The 23,251-nt window shown below is 43.5% G+C and overlaps 6 protein-coding genes across 6 annotated transcripts in view; 1 reads left to right on the plus strand and 5 right to left on the minus strand.

Annotated features, from left to right (window-relative positions):
- Window positions 1–23,251, plus strand: part of c3h5orf34 (chromosome 3 C5orf34 homolog) — a 128,443-nt gene that overhangs the window by 8,706 nt on the left and 96,486 nt on the right. The window lies entirely within an intron of this gene.
- On the minus strand, window positions 41–3,035 carry LOC148838104 (uncharacterized). Its single transcript, XM_088910935.1, has 5 exons — window positions 2,961–3,035; window positions 2,421–2,774; window positions 1,870–2,211; window positions 419–1,636; window positions 41–157 (listed from the first exon to the last, which is right to left on the minus strand). The coding sequence occupies exons 1-5, from the start codon at window positions 3,033–3,035 to the stop codon at window positions 41–43; spliced, it is 2,106 nt and encodes a 701-aa protein (XP_088767061.1).
- LOC148838105 (uncharacterized) lies at window positions 5,067–8,071 on the minus strand. The gene is made up of 5 exons (XM_088910936.1): window positions 7,997–8,071; window positions 7,457–7,810; window positions 6,906–7,247; window positions 5,445–6,662; window positions 5,067–5,183 (listed from the first exon to the last, which is right to left on the minus strand). Exons 1-5 carry the CDS (start codon window positions 8,069–8,071, stop codon window positions 5,067–5,069), a joined length of 2,106 nt encoding a protein of 701 aa, XP_088767062.1.
- Window positions 10,103–13,107, minus strand: LOC148838106 (uncharacterized). Its single transcript, XM_088910937.1, has 5 exons — window positions 13,033–13,107; window positions 12,493–12,846; window positions 11,942–12,283; window positions 10,481–11,698; window positions 10,103–10,219 (listed from the first exon to the last, which is right to left on the minus strand). The coding sequence occupies exons 1-5, from the start codon at window positions 13,105–13,107 to the stop codon at window positions 10,103–10,105; spliced, it is 2,106 nt and encodes a 701-aa protein (XP_088767063.1).
- Window positions 15,139–18,143, minus strand: LOC148838107 (uncharacterized). The gene is made up of 5 exons (XM_088910938.1): window positions 18,069–18,143; window positions 17,529–17,882; window positions 16,978–17,319; window positions 15,517–16,734; window positions 15,139–15,255 (listed from the first exon to the last, which is right to left on the minus strand). The coding sequence occupies exons 1-5, from the start codon at window positions 18,141–18,143 to the stop codon at window positions 15,139–15,141; spliced, it is 2,106 nt and encodes a 701-aa protein (XP_088767064.1).
- On the minus strand, window positions 20,175–23,179 carry LOC148838108 (uncharacterized). Its single transcript, XM_088910939.1, has 5 exons — window positions 23,105–23,179; window positions 22,565–22,918; window positions 22,014–22,355; window positions 20,553–21,770; window positions 20,175–20,291 (listed from the first exon to the last, which is right to left on the minus strand). Exons 1-5 carry the CDS (start codon window positions 23,177–23,179, stop codon window positions 20,175–20,177), a joined length of 2,106 nt encoding a protein of 701 aa, XP_088767065.1.

The raw sequence follows: 23,251 nt of genomic DNA on the forward strand, positions 1-23,251 counted from the left end.
TTGCAGGGGCTATGCTACTGCCAGTCTGATTGCAGTCCCTTCACCTTCTCTTCCTCCTAAAAAGCTTAAGAAAAGCAAAGCAGGAGGTACAGCTTCCCTCTACTCTCTCTGTAGTAAGTCTCTCTTGATTGCATGAAGGCTGTTCTTGAGTTGAGCTCTGAAACAGAAGGTATTTTAAACATAATTTCAGTGTTGACTTACACACTTGGCCATCTTTGACTTCCCTGTCTTTACACAGGTGATGTCACACTGCTTGGCTATCCCAGCAGGCATTGTGGGCATGAGATTTGTCAGGTACAGTATACTTAGTTACATAGTTACCTCCCATTCCCATTTACAGCTTCTAGAAAAACTAACCACAACTGGAAGAAACAACACAGAAAACAAATATCACATAACATTTCTACTTTGTTTTTACCTCATTATCCTTCTGTTGTGTTTTAAATGAAGATGGTGTGGCACTCTCTGAGTCTCTGTTGAGTTTCTTTGGACTTTCTTTCATCTTCCTGGCACCGGTTTCCCTAAGGAGCTTCTTCCAGACACTACTAGCCTTTTCCTGTTCGACTTCCTTTTCTGTTGCCAAAACTTTAAGTTGTCCAACCATGGCTTCTATTTGTCCCGGTCGGGCACTGATGCTTTCAGTTTGTAAAGTGTCCTCTGGTTCTGTACTGATCGTTGTGGGTTTTGGAGGGACATGAATTTCATTGTCTTCCTTCTCCCCGTTATCTGGTGGGAACTCAGATGTAAAAGATGAGATGTCATGGTTGCTGGTCTCCTTGTCCAACTGCATGTCTTCTTCAGCTTGGACAGATATGAGACGGGTTTGTTTTTTTGTCTTTTTCTCTCTTTTCTTTCCTCCTGCCCAAGCCTCCTTAGGGAAGCTCTCCAATGCCGGGATCTTCTCCTCCATTTGCAGTTTCAAACACCGAGGATGATGTGGTCTTATTAAGGAGCCTTCACTCTGGGGTGGAAAATTACCAGAGTTGCACTTGGTGGGACTTTCTTCGCTGGTGGTAAAGGGCTCCTGCCACACATGAGCGATCTTACGGGCGACCTGGAACCCCGAACCCTTCCTCACCTCTATGGCCCCATTCGTGATCCTTCTGCCATATGAGGCCTTTGGTCTGGGCTGACGTATACGAGGCAGCGGGTGTCCTGGGCAGCTGTTCATTGAAGCCTCCATCACTGTCGCCTTCACGGGCTCTGTCAAGGAGAGCACTGGAGGAGCTGGCTGTTCTGACATCTCGCCAAGCTCCTCAGCAACGCAGGTCTCTTTGGCAGTCTGGGAATTGTTGCTGTCGAAAGGTATTCTGGGGTGTTCTCCCTTTACTGTGCTTAACGCATCCTGTTTAAACTCCTCCACCAGTGACAGGTCAGTCTGGGTCTTCTTGGCAAGGCCACGGACTCTGATCTGATGTGGATCTTCCGACAGTGGTCTTTCGGATAAAAATGGAAGGATGTCACGGCCAGGAGGGGTTTCACAGGGGGATACCTTAAGCAGCTCATCTATTTTGGCCATAAGTCTGTCCCCATCTCTGGAAACATCGTCTTTCCTAATATGTTGTCTTCTTTTTGGCCCTTCAGAAACTGCTCTTTGGGTCAGGATCTCAGGGAAGAAGTCAGTGACGCCACCTTCCTTTATCTAAGGAGTTAAATAAAATACTTAGGCACATAAAAGACAGAATCACAATATATACAGTATGTATCAACATATATTACAAACATAATAATGTATATACAATTTATTACACAGGCAAAGCCAAAACTTTTCTTAATGTATTTAAAACAAAACTTTTTCCTTGCTGGTGTTAAAGTGCCCCTGTGATGACGGATCTCACTGGTGGTTTGGACCCCAACGCCCTTCCTCACCTCTGTACCTCTGCTCTCCATCCTCCTGCCATATGACGCCTTTGGTCTGGGTAGACGTACGCGAGACGGTGGTCCTGCGTCAGACCAGGGCTCCTTGCCACTGTCCTCGCAGGACCTGAGGGGCTCTGTCTGCTCCGCCTGTTTGTCTCGGCCAGGATGGGTTTCATTGGAGGAGTCGCTGAACATCTCTATTTCAGCAAAGTGTCTGTCCACATCTCTGGAGACATTGTCATTCCCACAATGTTTTCTTCTTTTTGGCCCCTCAGAAACTGTTTGTGGGGTCAGGATCTCAGAGAGGAGTTCAACAGTCTCCTTTTCAGAAGGTATGACTCCTTGTTTTACCTAAAAAGTTAAAAATTGTCTACAAATAAAAACCAGAACTACCGTGTATAATATCTCAATATATATCTCTTAAACACAATACTGTACATCCAGTTTATTAAGTTGCCAAAGCCAGAATTTTTCCTAATGTTTTTTGCCCTTGCTGGTCTTCAAGTGCCCCTGTGATGACGGGTCTCACTGGTGGTTTGGACCCCAATGCCCTTCCTCACCTCTGTACCTCTGCTCTTCATCCTCCTGCCATATGACGCCTTTGGTCTGGGTAGGCGTACGCGAGACGGTGGTCCTGCGTCTGACCAGGGCTCCTTGCCACTGTCCTCGCAGGACATGAGGGGCTCTGTCTGCTCCGCCTGTTTGTCTCGGCCAGGATGGGTTTGACTGGACGAGTCGCTGAACATCTCCTCTATTTCAGCAATGAGTCTGTCCACATCTCTGGACAGATCACCATCATCCTTCTCAAACCGCTGTTTTCTTTTTGGCCCCTCAGAAATGGCTGTTGAGGTTTTGACATCCAGGCGGGGGTCAGCAGTCTGCTTTTGACTCATTTCGACTCCTCCTTTCTTTGTCTAAAGTGTCAGACAAAATTCCTAGTTTGAATATGAACGATTTTCTGGGTTTCTCTCCATTTTTTGTACATTTATGTGGCAGTAGTGGATATTGGAAACAATGTGAGACACATTTGCCCCATAAGAAACTAATCTTATCCAGTAATTAAAGAGCTGATCGTGGAGACGCATCCTTTTTCAACTTACCAAGCAATCTTCTGATTGTCTCGCCTTACCCTCCACAGCTTTCACTCGGAGGTTGTTCCCCTCCTTGGCATCCATCTTGAAACCCCACAGAAAATGATTAGGTTAACCTGAATAGTTCAATACTGACATCTTATTTCTTTAACATTTAAATGAAAGACGGCTTTGACTTTCAGTGTGCATACTGTATATCTGTAAAAAAGTCTATTCTTGTACATAGAAGAGCAGTACCTTGAGTAAATAAGTTAAAAATGTCCTACCTTTATGTTTCAGATAAAATCAATATTTTGAGGCTTCTCTGTCTGAGAAAGTGTTTTCTTCAAATTTCTTTTTAATCTTCGACTACCTTCTTACCGCGTGTGAGCTTGAACTAAACGCGCTTAAAAAGTTTATTTTCTACGCTGGCATAGTTACGAAGTGATGTAACAAAGTCTTGGTTCAACTCATCATATTACCAGTGATGACGTAATAAAGAGTCTGCCTTTCACCCAGCAAGACGGTATGGCAGCATTAGCGCGTTTCACTAAGCGTTAGTGCATTCAAAAGGTGCAAAAATAGTTCCATTTACCATGAATATCGATAGAAAACCTCCGATACAAATGAAGTCTCAAATCTTCATTAGCATGGCGCATGAATTACAGTTTTGCCGAATCAACAATTCATGCAAACACCTTTAGAATCTAAGAAGCATGATAATATTCGAGCTGTGCAAAAAAAACTTAGGTGATTCACTCTCCCTAGGTAAGAAATTTCCTGTAACAGTATAGTTAAAGACACCAGTATCACTAGCTTGTCTTGCTAATTGACAAGTTTCCTACAGTATGCAATTCTGAATTGGGTTCGACCCCGGAATTGTGCGGAGCTAACGGTCGTGTGTTGTCATTGTAAAACTCCTCCAGGAGGGGGCTGTGTTCTCCTTCAGTACAGGCTCAGCACACTCACACTGTTCCTGTCATTAGTCGTCATTGCCCGTCGCAATTGTACAGTAGTTGCTGACCTCCGTTTTTTTTCAGCCCTGTATTCTGTATATTTAAAAGGGTTTTAATCCAAATGTTGGGGTAAAAAATAAAATGTCGTGTTTCCTCCCTGCGCGAGCAAGCGGAGACTCTCTGGGAAAAGTGCTCAGCGGCGCGGACGGATTTAGAACAGCTGGACAACAATGTGAAATATATTAATGAATATTTGTATAATGTTTTATTTGAAATCGCTCTTTAATTCGAATAAATGGTATAAAGCTCACTGCGTTGTAGCTATTTCCATATTTTGTTCCGGTTCTGACTGAATAATTGCACAGTATCCGACCTGTGTCCTGTTGGTTCTCGTTGCCATTATGGGTGATGTACAGTATAGGGTGGCGAGACTGAAAAGATATCAGAAGCACGGAGGAACTCTCTATACAATTAAACATTATAAGTATGTATGTAAGGATCTAGGACGCGCATCAGTTGACAGTTAAGACACTCTGGGAGAGCTGGTTTACAAGTGTTTCTCCTAATACAACGTGACTTCAGTTCCTTTCAAAAACGTCTTCGGCTCATAAAACACCTCAATGTCCCCCCGACTCCCTCCCACCGCTAGAGGGGAGAAGTAAGAAGGATCAACCTATTTCGTAGCTATTAGTGCTTAATCTTAATCAGTGTTTTTATCATTGTGAAGTTCATTGTATGAAATTTGTATTATTTAATACTTGATATCTGACTGCTCCACAAGCTTACACGATGTACAGTATTTTATCTAACGACAGTTTTCCATGTTTTTGCTTGGAATTAGGAGATACAACAGGGACACAACGACGTTGTTTTACTTGGCTACTTTTCTGAGATAGATGTAAGGATGGAAAAGGATTTTTAATTTTCCTTTAACAAACGCTGCAACCACTTGCGGATCTAACTTCAGCCAGAAACTTTGTGAACCACGGATTAAAATGCACACAAACAACTTTATGTTAACAATTAAAGAATTTATTAAGTCTCTGTGTATTTACAAAAAATGAAGGCTCTGTTATTTTCTGTTGACGTATTGTACACGTCCAGCCCTGTTGTTTCAGTAATCATTGAAGTGAAAGAATGTTGCAGGGGCTATGCTACTGCCAGTCTGATTGCAGTCCCTTCACCTTCTCTTCCTCCTAAAAAGCTTAAGAAAAGCAAAGCAGGAGGTACAGCTTCCCTCTACTCTCTCTGTAGTAAGTCTCTCTTGATTGCATGAAGGCTGTTCTTGAGTTGAGCTCTGAAACAGAAGGTATTTTAAACATAATTTCAGTGTTGACTTACACACTTGGCCATCTTTGACTTCCCTGTCTTTACACAGGTGATGTCACACTGCTTGGCTATCCCAGCAGGCATTGTGGGCATGAGATTTGTCAGGTACAGTATACTTAGTTACATAGTTACCTCCCATTCCCATTTACAGCTTCTAGAAAAACTAACCACAACTGGAAGAAACAACACAGAAAACAAATATCACATAACATTTCTACTTTGTTTTTACCTCATTATCCTTCTGTTGTGTTTTAAATGAAGATGGTGTGGCACTCTCTGAGTCTCTGTTGAGTTTCTTTGGACTTTCTTTCATCTTCCTGGCACCGGTTTTCCTAAGGAGCTTCTTCCAGACACTACTAGCCTTTTCCTGTTCGACTTCCTTTTCTGTTGCCAAAACTTTAAGTTGTCCAGCCATGGCTTCTATTTGTCCCGGTCGGGCACTGATGCTTTCAGTTTGTAAAGTGTCCTCTGGTTCTGTACTGATCGTTGTGGGTTTTGGAGGGACATGAATTTCATTGTCTTCCTTCTCCCCGTTATCTGGTGGGAACTCAGATGTAAAAGATGAGATGTCATGGTTGCTGGTCTCCTTGTCCAACTGCATGTCTTCTTCAGCTTGGACAGATATGAGACGGGTTTGTTTTTTTGTCTTTTTCTCTCTTTTCTTTCCTCCTGCCCAAGCCTCCTTAGGGAAGCTCTCCAATGCCGGGATCTTCTCCTCCATTTGCAGTTTCAAACACCGAGGATGATGTGGTCTTATTAAGGAGCCTTCACTCTGGGGTGGAAAATTACCAGAGTTGCACTTGGTGGGACTTTCTTCGCTGGTGGTAAAGGGCTCCTGCCACACATGAGCGATCTTACGGGCGACCTGGAACCCCGAACCCTTCCTCACCTCTATGGCCCCATTCGTGATCCTTCTGCCATATGAGGCCTTTGGTCTGGGCTGACGTATACGAGGCAGCGGGTGTCCTGGGCAGCTGTTCATTGAAGCCTCCATCACTGTCGCCTTCACGGGCTCTGTCAAGGAGAGCACTGGAAGAGCTGGCTGTTCTGACATCTCGCCAAGCTCCTCAGCAACGCAGGTCTCTTTGGCAGTCTGGGAATTGTTGCTGTCGAAAGGTATTCTGGGGTGTTCTCCCTTTACTGTGCTTAACGCATCCTGTTTAAACTCCTCCACCAGTGACAGGTCAGTCTGGGTCTTCTTGGCAAGGCCACGGACTCTGATCTGATGTGGATCTTCCGACAGTGGTCTTTCGGATAAAAATGGAAGGATGTCACGGCCAGGAGGGGTTTCACAGGGGGATACCTTAAGCAGCTCATCTATTTTGGCCATAAGTCTGTCCCCATCTCTGGAAACATCGTCTTTCCTAATATGTTGTCTTCTTTTTGGCCCTTCAGAAACTGCTCTTTGGGTCAGGATCTCAGGGAAGAAGTCGGTGACGCCACCTTCCTTTATCTAAGGAGTTAAATAAAATACTTAGGCACATACAGTAAAAGACAGAATCACAATACAGTATATACAGTATGTATCAACATATATTACAAACATAATAATGTATATACAATTTATTACACAGGCAAAGCCAAAACTTTTCTTAATGTATTTAAAACAAAACTTTTTCCTTGCTGGTGTTAAAGTGCCCCTGTGATGACGGATCTCACTGGTGGTTTGGACCCCAACGCCCTTCCTCACCTCTGTACCTCTGCTCTCCATCCTCCTGCCATATGACGCCTTTGGTCTGGGTAGACGTACGCGAGACGGTGGTCCTGCGTCAGACCAGGGCTCCTTGCCGCTGTCCTCGCAGGACCTGAGGGGCTCTGTCTGCTCCGCCTGTTTGTCTCGGCCAGGATGGGTTTCATTGGAGGAGTCGCTGAACATCTCTATTTCAGCAAAGTGTCTGTCCACATCTCTGGAGACATTGTCATTCCCACAATGTTTTCTTCTTTTTGGCCCCTCAGAAACTGTTTGTGGGGTCAGGATCTCAGAGAGGAGTTCAACAGTCTCCTTTTCAGAAGGTATGACTCCTTGTTTTACCTAAAAAGTTAAAAATTGTCTACAAATAAAAACCAGAACTACCGTGTATAATATCTCAATATATATCTCTTAAACACAATACTGTACATCCAGTTTATTAAGTTGCCAAAGCCAGAATTTTTCCTAATGTTTTTTGCCCTTGCTGGTCTTCAAGTGCCCCTGTGATGACGGGTCTCACTGGTGGTTTGGACCCCAACGCCCTTCCTCACCTCTGTACCTCTGCTCTTCATCCTCCTGCCATATGACGCCTTTGGTCTGGGTAGGCGTACGCGAGACAGTGGTCCTGCGTCTGACCAGGGCTCCTTGCCACTGTCCTCGCAGGACATGAGGGGCTCTGTCTGCTCCGCCTGTTTGTCTCGGCCAGGATGGGTTTGACTGGACGAGTCGCTGAACATCTCCTCTATTTCAGCAATGAGTCTGTCCACATCTCTGGACAGATCACCATCATCCTTCTCAAACCGCTGTTTTCTTTTTGGCCCCTCAGAAATGGCTGTTGAGGTTTTGACATCCAGGCGGGGGTCAGCAGTCTGCTTTTGACTCATTTCGACTCCTCCTTTCTTTGTCTAAAGTGTCAGACAAAATTCCTAGTTTGAATATGAACGATTTTCTGGGTTTCTCTCCATTTTTTGTACATTTATGTGGTAGTAGTGGATATTGGAAACAATGTGAGACACATTTGCCCCATAAGAAACTAATCTTATCCAGTAATTAAAGAGCTGATCGTGGAGACGCATCCTTTTTCAACTTACCAAGCAATCTTCTGATTGTCTCGCCTTACCCTCCACAGCTTTCACTCGGAGGTTGTTCCCCTCCTTGGCATCCATCTTGAAACCCCACAGAAAATGATTAGGTTAACCTGAATAGTTCAATACTGACATCTTATTTCTTTAACATTTAAATGAAAGACGGCTTTGACTTTCAGTGTGCATACTGTATATCTGTAAAAAAGTCTATTCTTGTACATAGAAGAGCAGTACCTTGAGTAAATAAGTTAAAAATGTCCTACCTTTATGTTTCAGATAAAATCAGTATTTTGAGGCTTCTCTGTCTGAGAAAGTGTTTTCTTCAAATTTCTTTTTAATCTTCGACTACCTTCTTACCGCGTGTGAGCTTGAACTAAACGCGCTTAAAAAGTTTATTTTCTACGCTGGCATAGTTACGAAGTGATGTAACAAAGTCTTGGTTCAACTCATCATATTACCAGTGATGACGTAATAAAGAGTCTGCCTTTCACCCAGCAAGACGGTATGGCAGCATTAGCGCGTTTCACTAAGCGTTAGTGCATTCAAAAGGTGCAAAACTAGTTCCATTTACCATGAATATCGATAGAAAACCTCCGATACAAATGAAGTCTCAAATCTTCATTAGCATGGCGCATGAATTACAGTTTTGCCGAATCAACAATTCATGCAAACACCTTTAGAATCTAAGAAGCATGATAATATTCGAGCTGTGCAAAAAAAACTTAGGTGATTCACTCTCCCTAGGTAAGAAATTTCCTGTAACAGTATAGTTAAAGACACCAGTATCACTAGCTTGTCTTGCTAATTGACAAGTTTCCTACAGTATGCAATTCTGAATTGGGTTCGACCCCGGAATTGTGCGGAGCTAACGGTCGTGTGTTGTCATTGTAAAACTCCTCCAGGAGGGGGCTGTGTTCTCCTTCAGTACAGGCTCAGCACACTCACACTGTTCCTGTCATTAGTCGTCATTGCCCGTCGCAATTGTACAGTAGTTGCTGACCTCCGTTTTTTTTCAGCCCTGTATTCTGTATATTTAAAAGGGTTTTAATCCAAATGTTGGGGTAAAAAATAAAATGTCGTGTTTCCTCCCTGCGCGAGCAAGCGGAGACTCTCTGGGAAAAGTGCTCAGCGGCGCGGACGGATTTAGAACAGCTGGACAACAATGTGAAATATATTAATGAATATTTGTATAATGTTTTATTTGAAATCGCTCTTTAATTCGAATAAATGGTATAAAGCTCACTGCGTTGTAGCTATTTCCATATTTTGTTCCGGTTCTGACTGAATAATTGCACAGTATCCGACCTGTGTCCTGTTGGTTCTCGTTGCCATTATGGGTGATGTACAGTATAGGGTGGCGAGACTGAAAAGATATCAGAAGCACGGAGGAACTCTCTATACAATTAAACATTATAAGTATGTATGTAAGGATTTAGGACGCGCATCAGTTGACAGTTAAGACACTCTGGGAGAGCTGGTTTACAAGTGTTTCTCCTAATACAACGTGACTTCAGTTCCTTTCAAAAACGTCTTCGGCTCATAAAACACCTCAATGTCCCCCCGACTCCCTCCCACCGCTAGAGGGGAGAAGTAAGAAGGATCAACCTATTTCGTAGCTATTAGTGCTTAATCTTAATCAGTGTTTTTATCATTGTGAAGTTCATTGTATGAAATTTGTATTATTTAATACTTGATATCTGACTGCTCCACAAGCTTACACGATGTACAGTATTTTATCTAACGACAGTTTTCCATGTTTTTGCTTGGAATTAGGAGATACAACAGGGACACAACGACGTTGTTTTACTTGGCTACTTTTCTGAGATAGATGTAAGGATGGAAAAGGATTTTTAATTTTCCTTTAACAAACGCTGCAACCACTTGCGGATCTAACTTCAGCCAGAAACTTTGTGAACCACGGATTAAAATGCACACAAACAACTTTATGTTAACAATTAAAGAATTTATTAAGTCTCTGTGTATTTACAAAAAATGAAGGCTCTGTTATTTTCTGTTGACGTATTGTACACGTCCAGCCCTGTTGTTTCAGTAATCATTGAAGTGAAAGAATGTTGCAGGGGCTATGCTACTGCCAGTCTGATTGCAGTCCCTTCACCTTCTCTTCCTCCTAAAAAGCTTAAGAAAAGCAAAGCAGGAGGTACAGCTTCCCTCTACTCTCTCTGTAGTAAGTCTCTCTTGATTACATGAAGGCTGTTCTTGAGTTGAGCTCTGAAACAGAAGGTATTTTAAACATAATTTCAGTGTTGACTTACACACTTGGCCATCTTTGACTTCCCTGTCTTTACACAGGTGATGTCACACTGCTTGGCTATCCCAGCAGGCATTGTGGGCATGAGATTTGTCAGGTACAGTATACTTAGTTACATAGTTACCTCCCATTCCCATTTACAGCTTCTAGAAAAACTAACCACAACTGGAAGAAACAACACAGAAAACAAATATCACATAACATTTCTACTTTGTTTTTACCTCATTATCCTTCTGTTGTGTTTTAAATGAAGATGGTGTGGCACTCTCTGAGTCTCTGTTGAGTTTCTTTGGACTTTCTTTCATCTTCCTGGCACCGGTTTCCCTAAGGAGCTTCTTCCAGACACTACTAGCCTTTTCCTGTTCGACTTCCTTTTCTGTTGCCAAAACTTTAAGTTGTCCAACCATGGCTTCTATTTGTCCCGGTCGGGCACTGATGCTTTCAGTTTGTAAAGTGTCCTCTGGTTCTGTACTGATCGTTGTGGGTTTTGGAGGGACATGAATTTCATTGTCTTCCTTCTCCCCGTTATCTGGTGGGAACTCAGATGTAAAAGATGAGATGTCATGGTTGCTGGTCTCCTTGTCCAACTGCATGTCTTCTTCAGCTTGGACAGATATGAGACGGGTTTGTTTTTTTGTCTTTTTCTCTCTTTTCTTTCCTCCTGCCCAAGCCTCCTTAGGGAAGCTCTCCAATGCCGGGATCTTCTCCTCCATTTGCAGTTTCAAACACCGAGGATGATGTGGTCTTATTAAGGAGCCTTCACTCTGGGGTGGAAAATTACCAGAGTTGCACTTGGTGGGACTTTCTTCGCTGGTGGTAAAGGGCTCCTGCCACACATGAGCGATCTTACGGGCGACCTGGAACCCCGAACCCTTCCTCACCTCTATGGCCCCATTCGTGATCCTTCTGCCATATGAGGCCTTTGGTCTGGGCTGACGTATACGAGGCAGCGGGTGTCCTGGGCAGCTGTTCATTGAAGCCTCCATCACTGTCGCCTTCACGGGCTCTGTCAAGGAGAGCACTGGAGGAGCTGGCTGTTCTGACATCTCGCCAAGCTCCTCAGCAACGCAGGTCTCTTTGGCAGTCTGGGAATTGTTGCTGTCGAAAGGTATTCTGGGGTGTTCTCCCTTTACTGTGCTTAACGCAACCTGTTTAAACTCCTCCACCAGTGACAGGTCAGTCTGGGTCTTCTTGGCAAGGCCACGGACTCTGATCTGATGTGGATCTTCCGACAGTGGTCTTTCGGATAAAAATGGAAGGATGTCACGGCCAGGAGGGGTTTCACAGGGGGATACCTTAAGCAGCTCATCTATTTTGGCCATAAGTCTGTCCCCATCTCTGGAAACATCGTCTTTCCTAATATGTTGTCTTCTTTTTGGCCCTTCAGAAACTGCTCTTTGGGTCAGGATCTCAGGGAAGAAGTCGGTGACGCCACCTTCCTTTATCTAAGGAGTTAAATAAAATACTTAGGCACATACAGTAAAAGACAGAATCACAATACAGTATATACAGTATGTATCAACATATATTACAAACATAATAATGTATATACAATTTATTACACAGGCAAAGCCAAAACTTTTCTTAATGTATTTAAAACAAAACTTTTTCCTTGCTGGTGTTAAAGTGCCCCTGTGATGACGGATCTCACTGGTGGTTTGGACCCCAACGCCCTTCCTCACCTCTGTACCTCTGCTCTCCATCCTCCTGCCATATGACGCCTTTGGTCTGGGTAGACGTACGCGAGACGGTGGTCCTGCGTCAGACCAGGGCTCCTTGCCGCTGTCCTCGCAGGACCTGAGGGGCTCTGTCTGCTCCGCCTGTTTGTCTCGGCCAGGATGGGTTTCATTGGAGGAGTCGCTGAACATCTCTATTTCAGCAAAGTGTCTGTCCACATCTCTGGAGACATTGTCATTCCCACAATGTTTTCTTCTTTTTGGCCCCTCAGAAACTGTTTGTGGGGTCAGGATCTCAGAGAGGAGTTCAACAGTCTCCTTTTCAGAAGGTATGACTCCTTGTTTTACCTAAAAAGTTAAAAATTGTCTACAAATAAAAACCAGAACTACCGTGTATAATATCTCAATATGTATCTGTTAAACACAATACTGTACATCCAGTTTATTAAGTTGCCAAAGCCAGAATTTTTCCTAATGTTTTTTGCCCTTGCTGGTCTTCAAGTGCCCCTGTGATGACGGGTCTCACTGGTGGTTTGGACCCCAACGCCCTTCCTCACCTCTGTACCTCTGCTCTTCATCCTCCTGCCATATGACGCCTTTGGTCTGGGTAGGCGTACGCGAGACGGTGGTCCTGCGTCTGACCAGGGCTCCTTGCCACTGTCCTCGCAGGACATGAGGGGCTCTGTCTGCTCCGCCTGTTTGTCTCGGCCAGGATGGGTTTGACTGGACGAGTCGCTGAACATCTCCTCTATTTCAGCAATGAGTCTGTCCACATCTCTGGACAGATCACCATCATCCTTCTCAAACCGCTGTTTTCTTTTTGGCCCCTCAGAAATGGCTGTTGAGGTTTTGACATCCAGGCGGGGGTCAGCAGTCTGCTTTTGACTCATTTCGACTCCTCCTTTCTTTGTCTAAAGTGTCAAACAAAATTCCTAGTTTGAATATGAACGATTTTCTGGGTTTCTTTCCATTTTTTGTACATTTATGTGGCAGTAGTGGATATTGGAAACAATGTGAGACACATTTGCCCCAGAAGAAACTAATCTTATCCAGTAATTAAAGAGCTGATCGTGGAGACGCATCCTTTTTCAACTTACCAAGCAATCTTCTGATTGTCTCGCCTTACCCTCCACAGCTTTCACTCGGAGGTTGTTCCCCTCCTTGGCATCCATCTTGAAACCCCACAGAAAATGATTAGGTTAACCTGAATAGTTCAATACTGACATCTTATTTCTTTAACATTTAAATGAAAGACGGCTTTGACTTTCAGTGTGCATACTGTATATCTGTAAAAAAGTCTATTCTTGTACATAGAAGAGCAGTACCTTGAGTAAATAAGTTAAAAATGTCCTACCTTTATGTTTAAGATAAAATCAATATTTTGAGGCTTCTCTGTTTGAGAAAGTGTTTTCTTCAAATTTCTTTTTAATCTTCGACTACCTTCTTACCGCGTGTGAGCTTGAACTAAACGCGCTTAAAAAGTTTATTTTCTACGCTGGCATAGTTACGAAGTGATGTAACAAAGTCTTGGTTCAACTCATCATATTACCAGTGATGACGTAATAAAGAGTCTGCCTTTCACCCAGCAAGACGGTATGGCAGCATTAGCGCGTTTCACTAAGCGTTAGTGCATTCAAAAGGTGCAAAACTAGTTCCATTTACCATGAATATCGATAGAAAACCTCCGATACAAATGAAGTCTCAAATCTTCATTAGCATGGCGCATGAATTACAGTTTTGCCGAATCAACAATTCATGCAAACACCTTTAGAATCTAAAAAGCATGATAATATTCGAGCTGTGCAAAAAAAACTTAGGTGATTCACTCTCCCTAGGTAAGAAATTTCCTGTAACAGTATAGTTAAAGACACCAGTATCACTAGCTTGTCTTGCTAATTGACAAGTTTCCTACAGTATGCAATTCTGAATTGGGTTCGACCCCGGAATTGTGCGGAGCTAACGGTCGTGTGTTGTCATTGTAAAACTCCTCCAGGAGGGGGCTGTGTTCTCCTTCAGTACAGGCTCAGCACACTCACACTGTTCCTGTCATTAGTCGTCATTGCCCGTCGCAATTGTACAGTAGTTGCTGACCTCCGTTTTTTTTCAGCCCTGTATTCTGTATATTTAAAAGGGTTTTAATCCAAATGTTGGGGTAAAAAATAAAATGTCGTGTTTCCTCCCTGCGCGAGCAAGCGGAGACTCTCTGGGAAAAGTGCTCAGCGGCGCGGACGGATTTAGAACAGCTGGACAACAATGTGAAATATATTAATGAATATTTGTATAATGTTTTATTTGAAATCGCTCTTTAATTCGAATAAATGGTATAAAGCTCACTGCGTTGTAGCTATTTCCATATTTTGTTCCGGTTCTGACTGAATAATTGCACAGTATCCGACCTGTGTCCTGTTGGTTCTCGTTGCCATTATGGGTGATGTACAGTATAGGGTGGCGAGACTGAAAAGATATCAGAAGCACGGAGGAACTCTCTATACAATTAAACATTATAAGTATGTATGTAAGGATTTAGGACGCGCATCAGTTGACAGTTAAGACACTCTGGGAGAGCTGGTTTACAAGTGTTTCTCCTAATACAACGTGACTTCAGTTCCTTTCAAAAACGTCTTCGGCTCATAAAACACCTCAATGTCCCCCCGACTCCCTCCCACCGCTAGAGGGGAGAAGTAAGAAGGATCAACCTATTTCGTAGCTATTAGTGCTTAATCTTAATCAGTGTTTTTATCATTGTGAAGTTCATTGTATGAAATTTGTATTATTTAATACTTGATATCTGACTGCTCCACAAGCTTACACGATGTACAGTATTTTATCTAACGACAGTTTTCCATGTTTTTGCTTGGAATTAGGAGATACAACAGGGACACAACGACGTTGTTTTACTTGGCTACTTTTCTGAGATAGATGTAAGGATGGAAAAGGATTTTTAATTTTCCTTTAACAAACGCTGCAACCACTTGCGGATCTAACTTCAGCCAGAAACTTTGTGAACCACGGATTAAAATGCACACAAACAACTTTATGTTAACAATTAAAGAATTTATTAAGTCTCTGTGTATTTACAAAAAATGAAGGCTCTGTTATTTTCTGTTGACGTATTGTACACGTCCAGCCCTGTTGTTTCAGTAATCATTGAAGTGAAAGAATGTTGCAGGGGCTATGCTACTGCCAGTCTGATTGCAGTCCCTTCACCTTCTCTTCCTCCTAAAAAGCTTAAGAAAAGCAAAGCAGGAGGTACAGCTTCCCTCTACTCTCTCTGTAGTAAGTCTCTCTTGATTGCATGAAGGCTGTTCTTGAGTTGAGCTCTGAAACAGAAGGTATTTTAAACATAATTTCAGTGTTGACTTACACACTTGGCCATCTTTGACTTCCCTGTCTTTACACAGGTGATGTCACACTGCTTGGCTATCCCAGCAGGCATTGTGGGCATGAGATTTGTCAGGTACAGTATACTTAGTTACATAGTTACCTCCCATTCCCATTTACAGCTTCTAGAAAAACTAACCACAACTGGAAGAAACAACACAGAAAACAAATATCACATAACATTTCTACTTTGTTTTTACCTCATTATCCTTCTGTTGTGTTTTAAATGAAGATGGTGTGGCACTCTCTGAGTCTCTGTTGAGTTTCTTTGGACTTTCTTTCATCTTCCTGGCACCGGTTTTCCTAAGGAGCTTCTTCCAGACACTACTAGCCTTTTCCTGTTCGACTTCCTTTTCTGTTGCCAAAACTTTAAGTTGTCCAACCATGGCTTCTATTTGTCCCGGTCGGGCACTGATGCTTTCAGTTTGTAAAGTGTCCTCTGGTTCTGTACTGATCGTTGTGGGTTTTGGAGGGACATGAATTTCATTGTCTTCCTTCTCCCCGTTATCTGGTGGGAACTCAGATGTAAAAGATGAGATGTCATGGTTGCTGGTCTCCTTGTCCAACTGCATGTCTTCTTCAGCTTGGACAGATATGAGACGGGTTTGTTTTTTTGTCTTTTTCTCTCTTTTCTTTCCTCCTGCCCAAGCCTCCTTAGGGAAGCTCTCCAATGCCGGGATCTTCTCCTCCATTTGCAGTTTCAAACACCGAGGATGATGTGGTCTTATTAAGGAGCCTTCACTCTGGGGTGGAAAATTACCAGAGTTGCACTTGGTGGGACTTTCTTCGCTGGTGGTAAAGGGCTCCTGCCACACATGAGCGATCTTACGGGCGACCTGGAACCCCGAACCCTTCCTCACCTCTATGGCCCCATTCGTGATCCTTCTGCCATATGAGGCCTTTGGTCTGGGCTGACGTATACGAGGCAGCGGGTGTCCTGGGCAGCTGTTCATTGAAGCCTCCATCACTGTCGCCTTCACGGGCTCTGTCAAGGAGAGCACTGGAGGAGCTGGCTGTTCTGACATCTCGCCAAGCTCCTCAGCAACGCAGGTCTCTTTGGCAGTCTGGGAATTGTTGCTGTCGAAAGGTATTCTGGGGTGTTCTCCCTTTACTGTGCTTAACGCATCCTGTTTAAACTCCTCCACCAGTGACAGGTCAGTCTGGGTCTTCTTGGCAAGGCCACGGACTCTGATCTGATGTGGATCTTCCGACAGTGGTCTTTCGGATAAAAATGGAAGGATGTCACGGCCAGGAGGGGTTTCACAGGGGGATACCTTAAGCAGCTCATCTATTTTGGCCATAAGTCTGTCCCCATCTCTGGAAACATCGTCTTTCCTAATATGTTGTCTTCTTTTTGGCCCTTCAGAAACTGCTCTTTGGGTCAGGATCTCAGGGAAGAAGTCGGTGACGCCACCTTCCTTTATCTAAGGAGTTAAATAAAATACTTAGGCACATACAGTAAAAGACAGAATCACAATACAGTATATACAGTATGTATCAACATATATTACAAACATAATAATGTATATACAATTTATTACACAGGCAAAGCCAAAACTTTTCTTAATGTATTTAAAACAAAACTTTTTCCTTGCTGGTGTTAAAGTGCCCCTGTGATGACGGATCTCACTGGTGGTTTGGACCCCAACGCCCTTCCTCACCTCTGTACCTCTGCTCTCCATCCTCCTGCCATATGACGCCTTTGGTCTGGGTAGACGTACGCGAGACGGTGGTCCTGCGTCAGACCAGGGCTCCTTGCCGCTGTCCTCGCAGGACCTGAGGGGCTCTGTCTGCTCCGCCTGTTTGTCTCGGCCAGGATGGGTTTCATTGGAGGAGTCGCTGAACATCTCTATTTCAGCAAAGTGTCTGTCCACATCTCTGGAGACATTGTCATTCCCACAATGTTTTCTTCTTTTTGGCCCCTCAGAAACTGTTTGTGGGGTCAGGATCTCAGAGAGGAGTTCAACAGTCTCCTTTTCAGAAGGTATGACTCCTTGTTTTACCTAAAAAGTTAAAAATTGTCTACAAATAAAAACCAGAACTACCGTGTATAATATCTCAATATGTATCTGTTAAACACAATACTGTACATCCAGTTTATTAAGTTGCCAAAGCCAGAATTTTTCCTAATGTTTTTTGCCCTTGCTGGTCTTCAAGTGCCCCTGTGATGACGGGTCTCACTGGTGGTTTGGACCCCAACGCCCTTCCTCACCTCTGTACCTCTGCTCTTCATCCTCCTGCCATATGACGCCTTTGGTCTGGGTAGGCGTACGCGAGACGGTGGTCCTGCGTCTGACCAGGGCTCCTTGCCACTGTCCTCGCAGGACATGAGGGGCTCTGTCTGCTCCGCCTGTTTGTCTCGGCCAGGATGGGTTTGACTGGACGAGTCGCTGAACATCTCCTCTATTTCAGCAATGAGTCTGTCCACATCTCTGGACAGATCACCATCATCCTTCTCAAACCGCTGTTTTCTTTTTGGCCCCTCAGAAATGGCTGTTGAGGTTTTGACATCCAGGCGGGGGTCAGCAGTCTGCTTTTGACTCATTTCGACTCCTCCTTTCTTTGTCTAAAGTGTCAAACAAAATTCCTAGTTTGAATATGAACGATTTTCTGGGTTTCTTTCCATTTTTTGTACATTTATGTGGCAGTAGTGGATATTGGAAACAATGTGAGACACATTTGCCCCAGAAGAAACTAATCTTATCCAGTAATTAAAGAGCTGATCGTGGAGACGCATCCTTTTTCAACTTACCAAGCAATCTTCTGATTGTCTCGCCTTACCCTCCACAGCTTTCACTCGGAGGTTGTTCCCCTCCTTGGCATCCATCTTGAAACCCCACAGAAAATGATTAGGTTAACCTGAATAGTTCAATACTGACATCTTATTTCTTTAACATTTAAATGAAAGACGGCTTTGACTTTCAGTGTGCATACTGTATATCTGTAAAAAAGTCTATTCTTGTACATAGAAGAGCAGTACCTTGAGTAAATAAGTTAAAAATGTCCTACCTTTATGTTTAAGATAAAATCAATATTTTGAGGCTTCTCTGTTTGAGAAAGTGTTTTCTTCAAATTTCTTTTTAATCTTCGACTACCTTCTTACCGCGTGTGAGCTTGAACTAAACGCGCTTAAAAAGTTTATTTTCTACGCTGGCATAGTTACGAAGTGATGTAACAAAGTCTTGGTTCAACTCATCATATTACCAGTGATGACGTAATAAAGAGTCTGCCTTTCACCCAGCAAGACGGTATGGCAGCATTAGCGCGTTTCACTAAGCGTTAGTGCATTCAAAAGGTGCAAAACTAGTTCCATTTACCATGAATATCGATAGAAAACCTCCGATACAAATGAAGTCTCAAATCTTCATTAGCATGGCGCATGAATTACAGTTTTGCCGAATCAACAATTCATGCAAACACCTTTAGAATCTAAAAAGCATGATAATATTCGAGCTGTGCAAAAAAAACTTAGGTGATTCACTCTCCCTAGGTAAGAAATTTCCTGTAACAGTATAGTTAAAGACACCAGTATCACTAGCTTGTCTTGCTAATTGACAAGTTTCCTACAGTATGCAATTCTGAATTGGGTTCGACCCCGGAATTGTGCGGAGCTAACGGTCGTGTGTTGTCATTGTAAAACTCCTCCAGGAGGGGGCTGTGTTCTCCTTCAGTACAGGCTCAGCACACTCACACTGTTCCTGTCATTAGTCGTCATTGCCCGTCGCAATTGTACAGTAGTTGCTGACCTCCGTTTTTTTTCAGCCCTGTATTCTGTATATTTAAAAGGGTTTTAATCCAAATGTTGGGGTAAAAAATAAAATGTCGTGTTTCCTCCCTGCGCGAGCAAGCGGAGACTCTCTGGGAAAAGTGCTCAGCGGCGCGGACGGATTTAGAACAGCTGGACAACAATGTGAAATATATTAATGAATATTTGTATAATGTTTTATTTGAAATCGCTCTTTAATTCGAATAAATGGTATAAAGCTCACTGCGTTGTAGCTATTTCCATATTTTGTTCCGGTTCTGACTGAATAATTGCACAGTATCCGACCTGTGTCCTGTTGGTTCTCGTTGCCATTATGGGTGATGTACAGTATAGGGTGGCGAGACTGAAAAGATATCAGAAGCACGGAGGAACTCTCTATACAATTAAACATTATAAGTATGTATGTAAGGATTTAGGACGCGCATCAGTTGACAGTTAAGACACTCTGGGAGAGCTGGTTTACAAGTGTTTCTCCTAATACAACGTGACTTCAGTTTCTTTCAAAAACGTCTTCGGCTCATAAAACACCTCAATGTCCCCCCGACTCCCTCCCACCGCTAGAGGGGAGAAGTAAGAAGGATCAACCTATTTCGTAGCTATTAGTGCTTAATCTTAATCAGTGTTTTTATCATTGTGAAGTTCATTGTATGAAATTTGTATTATTTAATACTTGATATCTGACTGCTCCACAAGCTTACACGATGTACAGTATTTTATCTAACGACAGTTTTCCATGTTTTTGCTTGGAATTAGGAGATACAACAGGGACACAACGACGTTGTTTTACTTGGCTACTTTTCTGAGATAGATGTAAGGATGGAAAAGGATTTTTAATTTTCCTTTAACAAACGCTGCAACCACTTGCGGATCTAACTTCAGCCAGAAACTTTGTGAACCACGGATTAAAATGCACACAAACAACTTTATGTTAACAATTAAAGAATTTATTAAGTCTCTGTGTATTTACAAAAAATGAAGGCTCTGTTATTTTCTGTTAACGTATTGTACACGTCCAGCCCTGTTGTTTCAGTAATCATTGAAGTGAAAGAATGTTGCAGGGGCTATGCTACTGCCAGTCTGATTGCAATCCCTTCACCTTCTCTTCCTCCTAAAAAGCTTAAGAAAAGCAAAGCAGGAGGTACAGCTTCCCTCTACTCTCTCTGTAGTAAGTCTCTCTTGATTGCATGAAGGCTGTTCTTGAGTTGAGCTCTGAAACAGAAGGTATTTTAAACATAATTTCAGTGTTGACTTACACACTTGGCCATCTTTGACTTCCCTGTCTTTACACAGGTGATGTCACACTGCTTGGCTATCCCAGCAGGCATTGTGGGCATGAGATTTGTCAGGTACAGTATACTTAGTTACATAGTTACCTCCCATTCCCATTTACAGCTTCTAGAAAAACTAACCACAACTGGAAGAAACAACACAGAAAACAAATATCACATAACATTTCTACTTTGTTTTTACCTCATTATCCTTCTGTTGTGTTTTAAATGAAGATGGTGTGGCACTCTCTGAGTCTCTGTTGAGTTTCTTTGGACTTTCTTTCATCTTCCTGGCACTGGTTTTCCTAAGGAGCTTCTTCCAGACACTACTAGCCTTTTCCTGTTCGACTTCCTTTTCTGTTGCCAAAACTTTAAGTTGTCCAACCATGGCTTCTATTTGTCCCGGTCGGGCACTGATGCTTTCAGTTTGTAAAGTGTCCTCTGGTTCTGTACTGATCGTTGTGGGTTTTGGAGGGACATGAATTTCATTGTCTTCCTTCTCCCCGTTATCTGGTGGGAACTCAGATGTAAAAGATGAGATGTCATGGTTGCTGGTCTCCTTGTCCAACTGCATGTCTTCTTCAGCTTGGACAGATATGAGACGGGTTTGTTTTTTTGTCTTTTTCTCTCTTTTCTTTCCTCCTGCCCAAGCCTCCTTAGGGAAGCTCTCCAATGCCGGGATCTTCTCCTCCATTTGCAGTTTCAAACACCGAGGATGATGTGGTCTTATTAAGGAGCCTTCACTCTGGGGTGGAAAATTACCAGAGTTGCACTTGGTGGGACTTTCTTCGCTGGTGGTAAAGGGCTCCTGCCACACATGAGCGATCTTACGGGCGACCTGGAACCCCGAACCCTTCCTCACCTCTATGGCCCCATTCGTGATCCTTCTGCCATATGAGGCCTTTGGTCTGGGCTGACGTATACGAGGCAGCGGGTGTCCTGGGCAGCTGTTCATTGAAGCCTCCATCACTGTCGCCTTCACGGGCTCTGTCAAGGAGAGCACTGGAGGAGCTGGCTGTTCTGACATCTCGCCAAGCTCCTCAGCAACGCAGGTCTCTTTGGCAGTCTGGGAATTGTTGCTGTCGAAAGGTATTCTGGGGTGTTCTCCCTTTACTGTGCTTAACGCATCCTGTTTAAACTCCTCCACCAGTGACAGGTCAGTCTGGGTCTTCTTGGCAAGGCCACGGACTCTGATCTGATGTGGATCTTCCGACAGTGGTCTTTCGGATAAAAATGGAAGGATGTCACGGCCAGGAGGGGTTTCACAGGGGGATACCTTAAGCAGCTCATCTATTTTGGCCATAAGTCTGTCCCCATCTCTGGAAACATCGTCTTTCCTAATATGTTGTCTTCTTTTTGGCCCTTCAGAAACTGCTCTTTGGGTCAGGATCTCAGGGAAGAAGTCGGTGACGCCACCTTCCTTTATCTAAGGAGTTAAATAAAATACTTAGGCACATACAGTAAAAGACAGAATCACAATACAGTATATACAGTATGTATCAACATATATTACAAACATAATAATGTATATACAATTTATTACACAGGCAAAGCCAAAACTTTTCTTAATGTATTTAAAACAAAACTTTTTCCTTGCTGGTGTTAAAGTGCCCCTGTGATGACGGATCTCACTGGTGGTTTGGACCCCAACGCCCTTCCTCACCTCTGTACCTCTGCTCTCCATCCTCCTGCCATATGACGCCTTTGGTCTGGGTAGACGTACGCGAGACGGTGGTCCTGCGTCAGACCAGGGCTCCTTGCCGCTGTCCTCGCAGGACCTGAGGGGCTCTGTCTGCTCCGCCTGTTTGTCTCGGCCAGGATGGGTTTCATTGGAGGAGTCGCTGAACATCTCTATTTCAGCAAAGTGTCTGTCCACATCTCTGGAGACATTGTCATTCCCACAATGTTTTCTTCTTTTTGGCCCCTCAGAAACTGTTTGTGGGGTCAGGATCTCAGAGAGGAGTTCAACAGTCTCCTTTTCAGAAGGTATGACTCCTTGTTTTACCTAAAAAGTTAAAAATTGTCTACAAATAAAAACCAGAACTACCGTGTATAATATCTCAATATGTATCTGTTAAACACAATACTGTACATCCAGTTTATTAAGTTGCCAAAGCCAGAATTTTTCCTAATGTTTTTTGCCCTTGCTGGTCTTCAAGTGCCCCTGTGATGACGGGTCTCACTGGTGGTTTGGACCCCAACGCCCTTCCTCACCTCTGTACCTCTGCTCTTCATCCTCCTGCCATATGACGCCTTTGGTCTGGGTAGGCGTACGCGAGACGGTGGTCCTGCGTCTGACCAGGGCTCCTTGCCACTGTCCTCGCAGGACATGAGGGGCTCTGTCTGCTCCGCCTGTTTGTCTCGGCCAGGATGGGTTTGACTGGACGAGTCGCTGAACATCTCCTCTATTTCAGCAATGAGTCTGTCCACATCTCTGGACAGATCACCATCATCCTTCTCAAACCGCTGTTTTCTTTTTGGCCCCTCAGAAATGGCTGTTGAGGTTTTGACATCCAGGCGGGGGTCAGCAGTCTGCTTTTGACTCATTTCGACTCCTCCTTTCTTTGTCTAAAGTGTCAAACAAAATTCCTAGTTTGAATATGAACGATTTTCTGGGTTTCTTTCCATTTTTTGTACATTTATGTGGCAGTAGTGGATATTGGAAACAATGTGAGACACATTTGCCCCAGAAGAAACTAATCTTATCCAGTAATTAAAGAGCTGATCGTGGAGACGCATCCTTTTTCAACTTACCAAGCAATCTTCTGATTGTCTCGCCTTACCCTCCACAGCTTTCACTCGGAGGTTGTTCCCCTCCTTGGCATCCATCTTGAAACCCCACAGAAAATGATTAGGTTAACCTGAATAGTTCAATACTGACATCTTATTTCTTTAACATTT

This window comes from Atractosteus spatula, chromosome 3, assembly GCF_055471065.1.
Source record: "Atractosteus spatula isolate fAtrSpa1 chromosome 3, fAtrSpa1.hap1, whole genome shotgun sequence".
Classification (NCBI taxonomy): Eukaryota; Metazoa; Chordata; class Actinopteri; order Semionotiformes; family Lepisosteidae; genus Atractosteus; species Atractosteus spatula.

Bases quoted from the DNA above. Each gene is read 5' to 3' on its own strand.
- LOC148838104 (XM_088910935.1), bottom strand. From the start codon at position 3,035: ATGGATGCCAAGGAGGGGAACAACCTCCGAGTGAAAGCTGTGGAGGGT. The intron at 2,212-2,420 runs GTGAGGAAGGGC...TTAACTTTTTAG, and splicing joins TGAAGAGCAGAGGTACAGAG to GTAAAACAAGGAGTCATACC. The intron at 1,637-1,869 runs GTGAGGAAGGGC...CCTTAGATAAAG, and splicing joins TGGAGAGCAGAGGTACAGAG to GAAGGTGGCGTCACTGACTT.
- LOC148838105 (XM_088910936.1), bottom strand. From the start codon at position 8,071: ATGGATGCCAAGGAGGGGAACAACCTCCGAGTGAAAGCTGTGGAGGGT. The intron at 7,248-7,456 runs GTGAGGAAGGGC...TTAACTTTTTAG, and splicing joins TGAAGAGCAGAGGTACAGAG to GTAAAACAAGGAGTCATACC. The intron at 5,184-5,444 runs GTAAAAACAAAG...CTTCTGTTTCAG, and splicing joins CACAACAGAAGGATAATGAG to AGCTCAACTCAAGAACAGCC.
- LOC148838106 (XM_088910937.1), bottom strand. From the start codon at position 13,107: ATGGATGCCAAGGAGGGGAACAACCTCCGAGTGAAAGCTGTGGAGGGT. The intron at 12,847-13,032 runs GTAAGTTGAAAA...TTGACACTTTAG, and splicing joins GACAATCAGAAGATTGCTTG to ACAAAGAAAGGAGGAGTCGA. The intron at 11,699-11,941 runs GTGAGGAAGGGC...CCTTAGATAAAG, and splicing joins TGGAGAGCAGAGGTACAGAG to GAAGGTGGCGTCACCGACTT.
- LOC148838107 (XM_088910938.1), bottom strand. From the start codon at position 18,143: ATGGATGCCAAGGAGGGGAACAACCTCCGAGTGAAAGCTGTGGAGGGT. The intron at 17,320-17,528 runs GTGAGGAAGGGC...TTAACTTTTTAG, and splicing joins TGAAGAGCAGAGGTACAGAG to GTAAAACAAGGAGTCATACC. The intron at 16,735-16,977 runs GTGAGGAAGGGC...CCTTAGATAAAG, and splicing joins TGGAGAGCAGAGGTACAGAG to GAAGGTGGCGTCACCGACTT.
- LOC148838108 (XM_088910939.1), bottom strand. From the start codon at position 23,179: ATGGATGCCAAGGAGGGGAACAACCTCCGAGTGAAAGCTGTGGAGGGT. The intron at 21,771-22,013 runs GTGAGGAAGGGC...CCTTAGATAAAG, and splicing joins TGGAGAGCAGAGGTACAGAG to GAAGGTGGCGTCACCGACTT. The intron at 20,292-20,552 runs GTAAAAACAAAG...CTTCTGTTTCAG, and splicing joins CACAACAGAAGGATAATGAG to AGCTCAACTCAAGAACAGCC.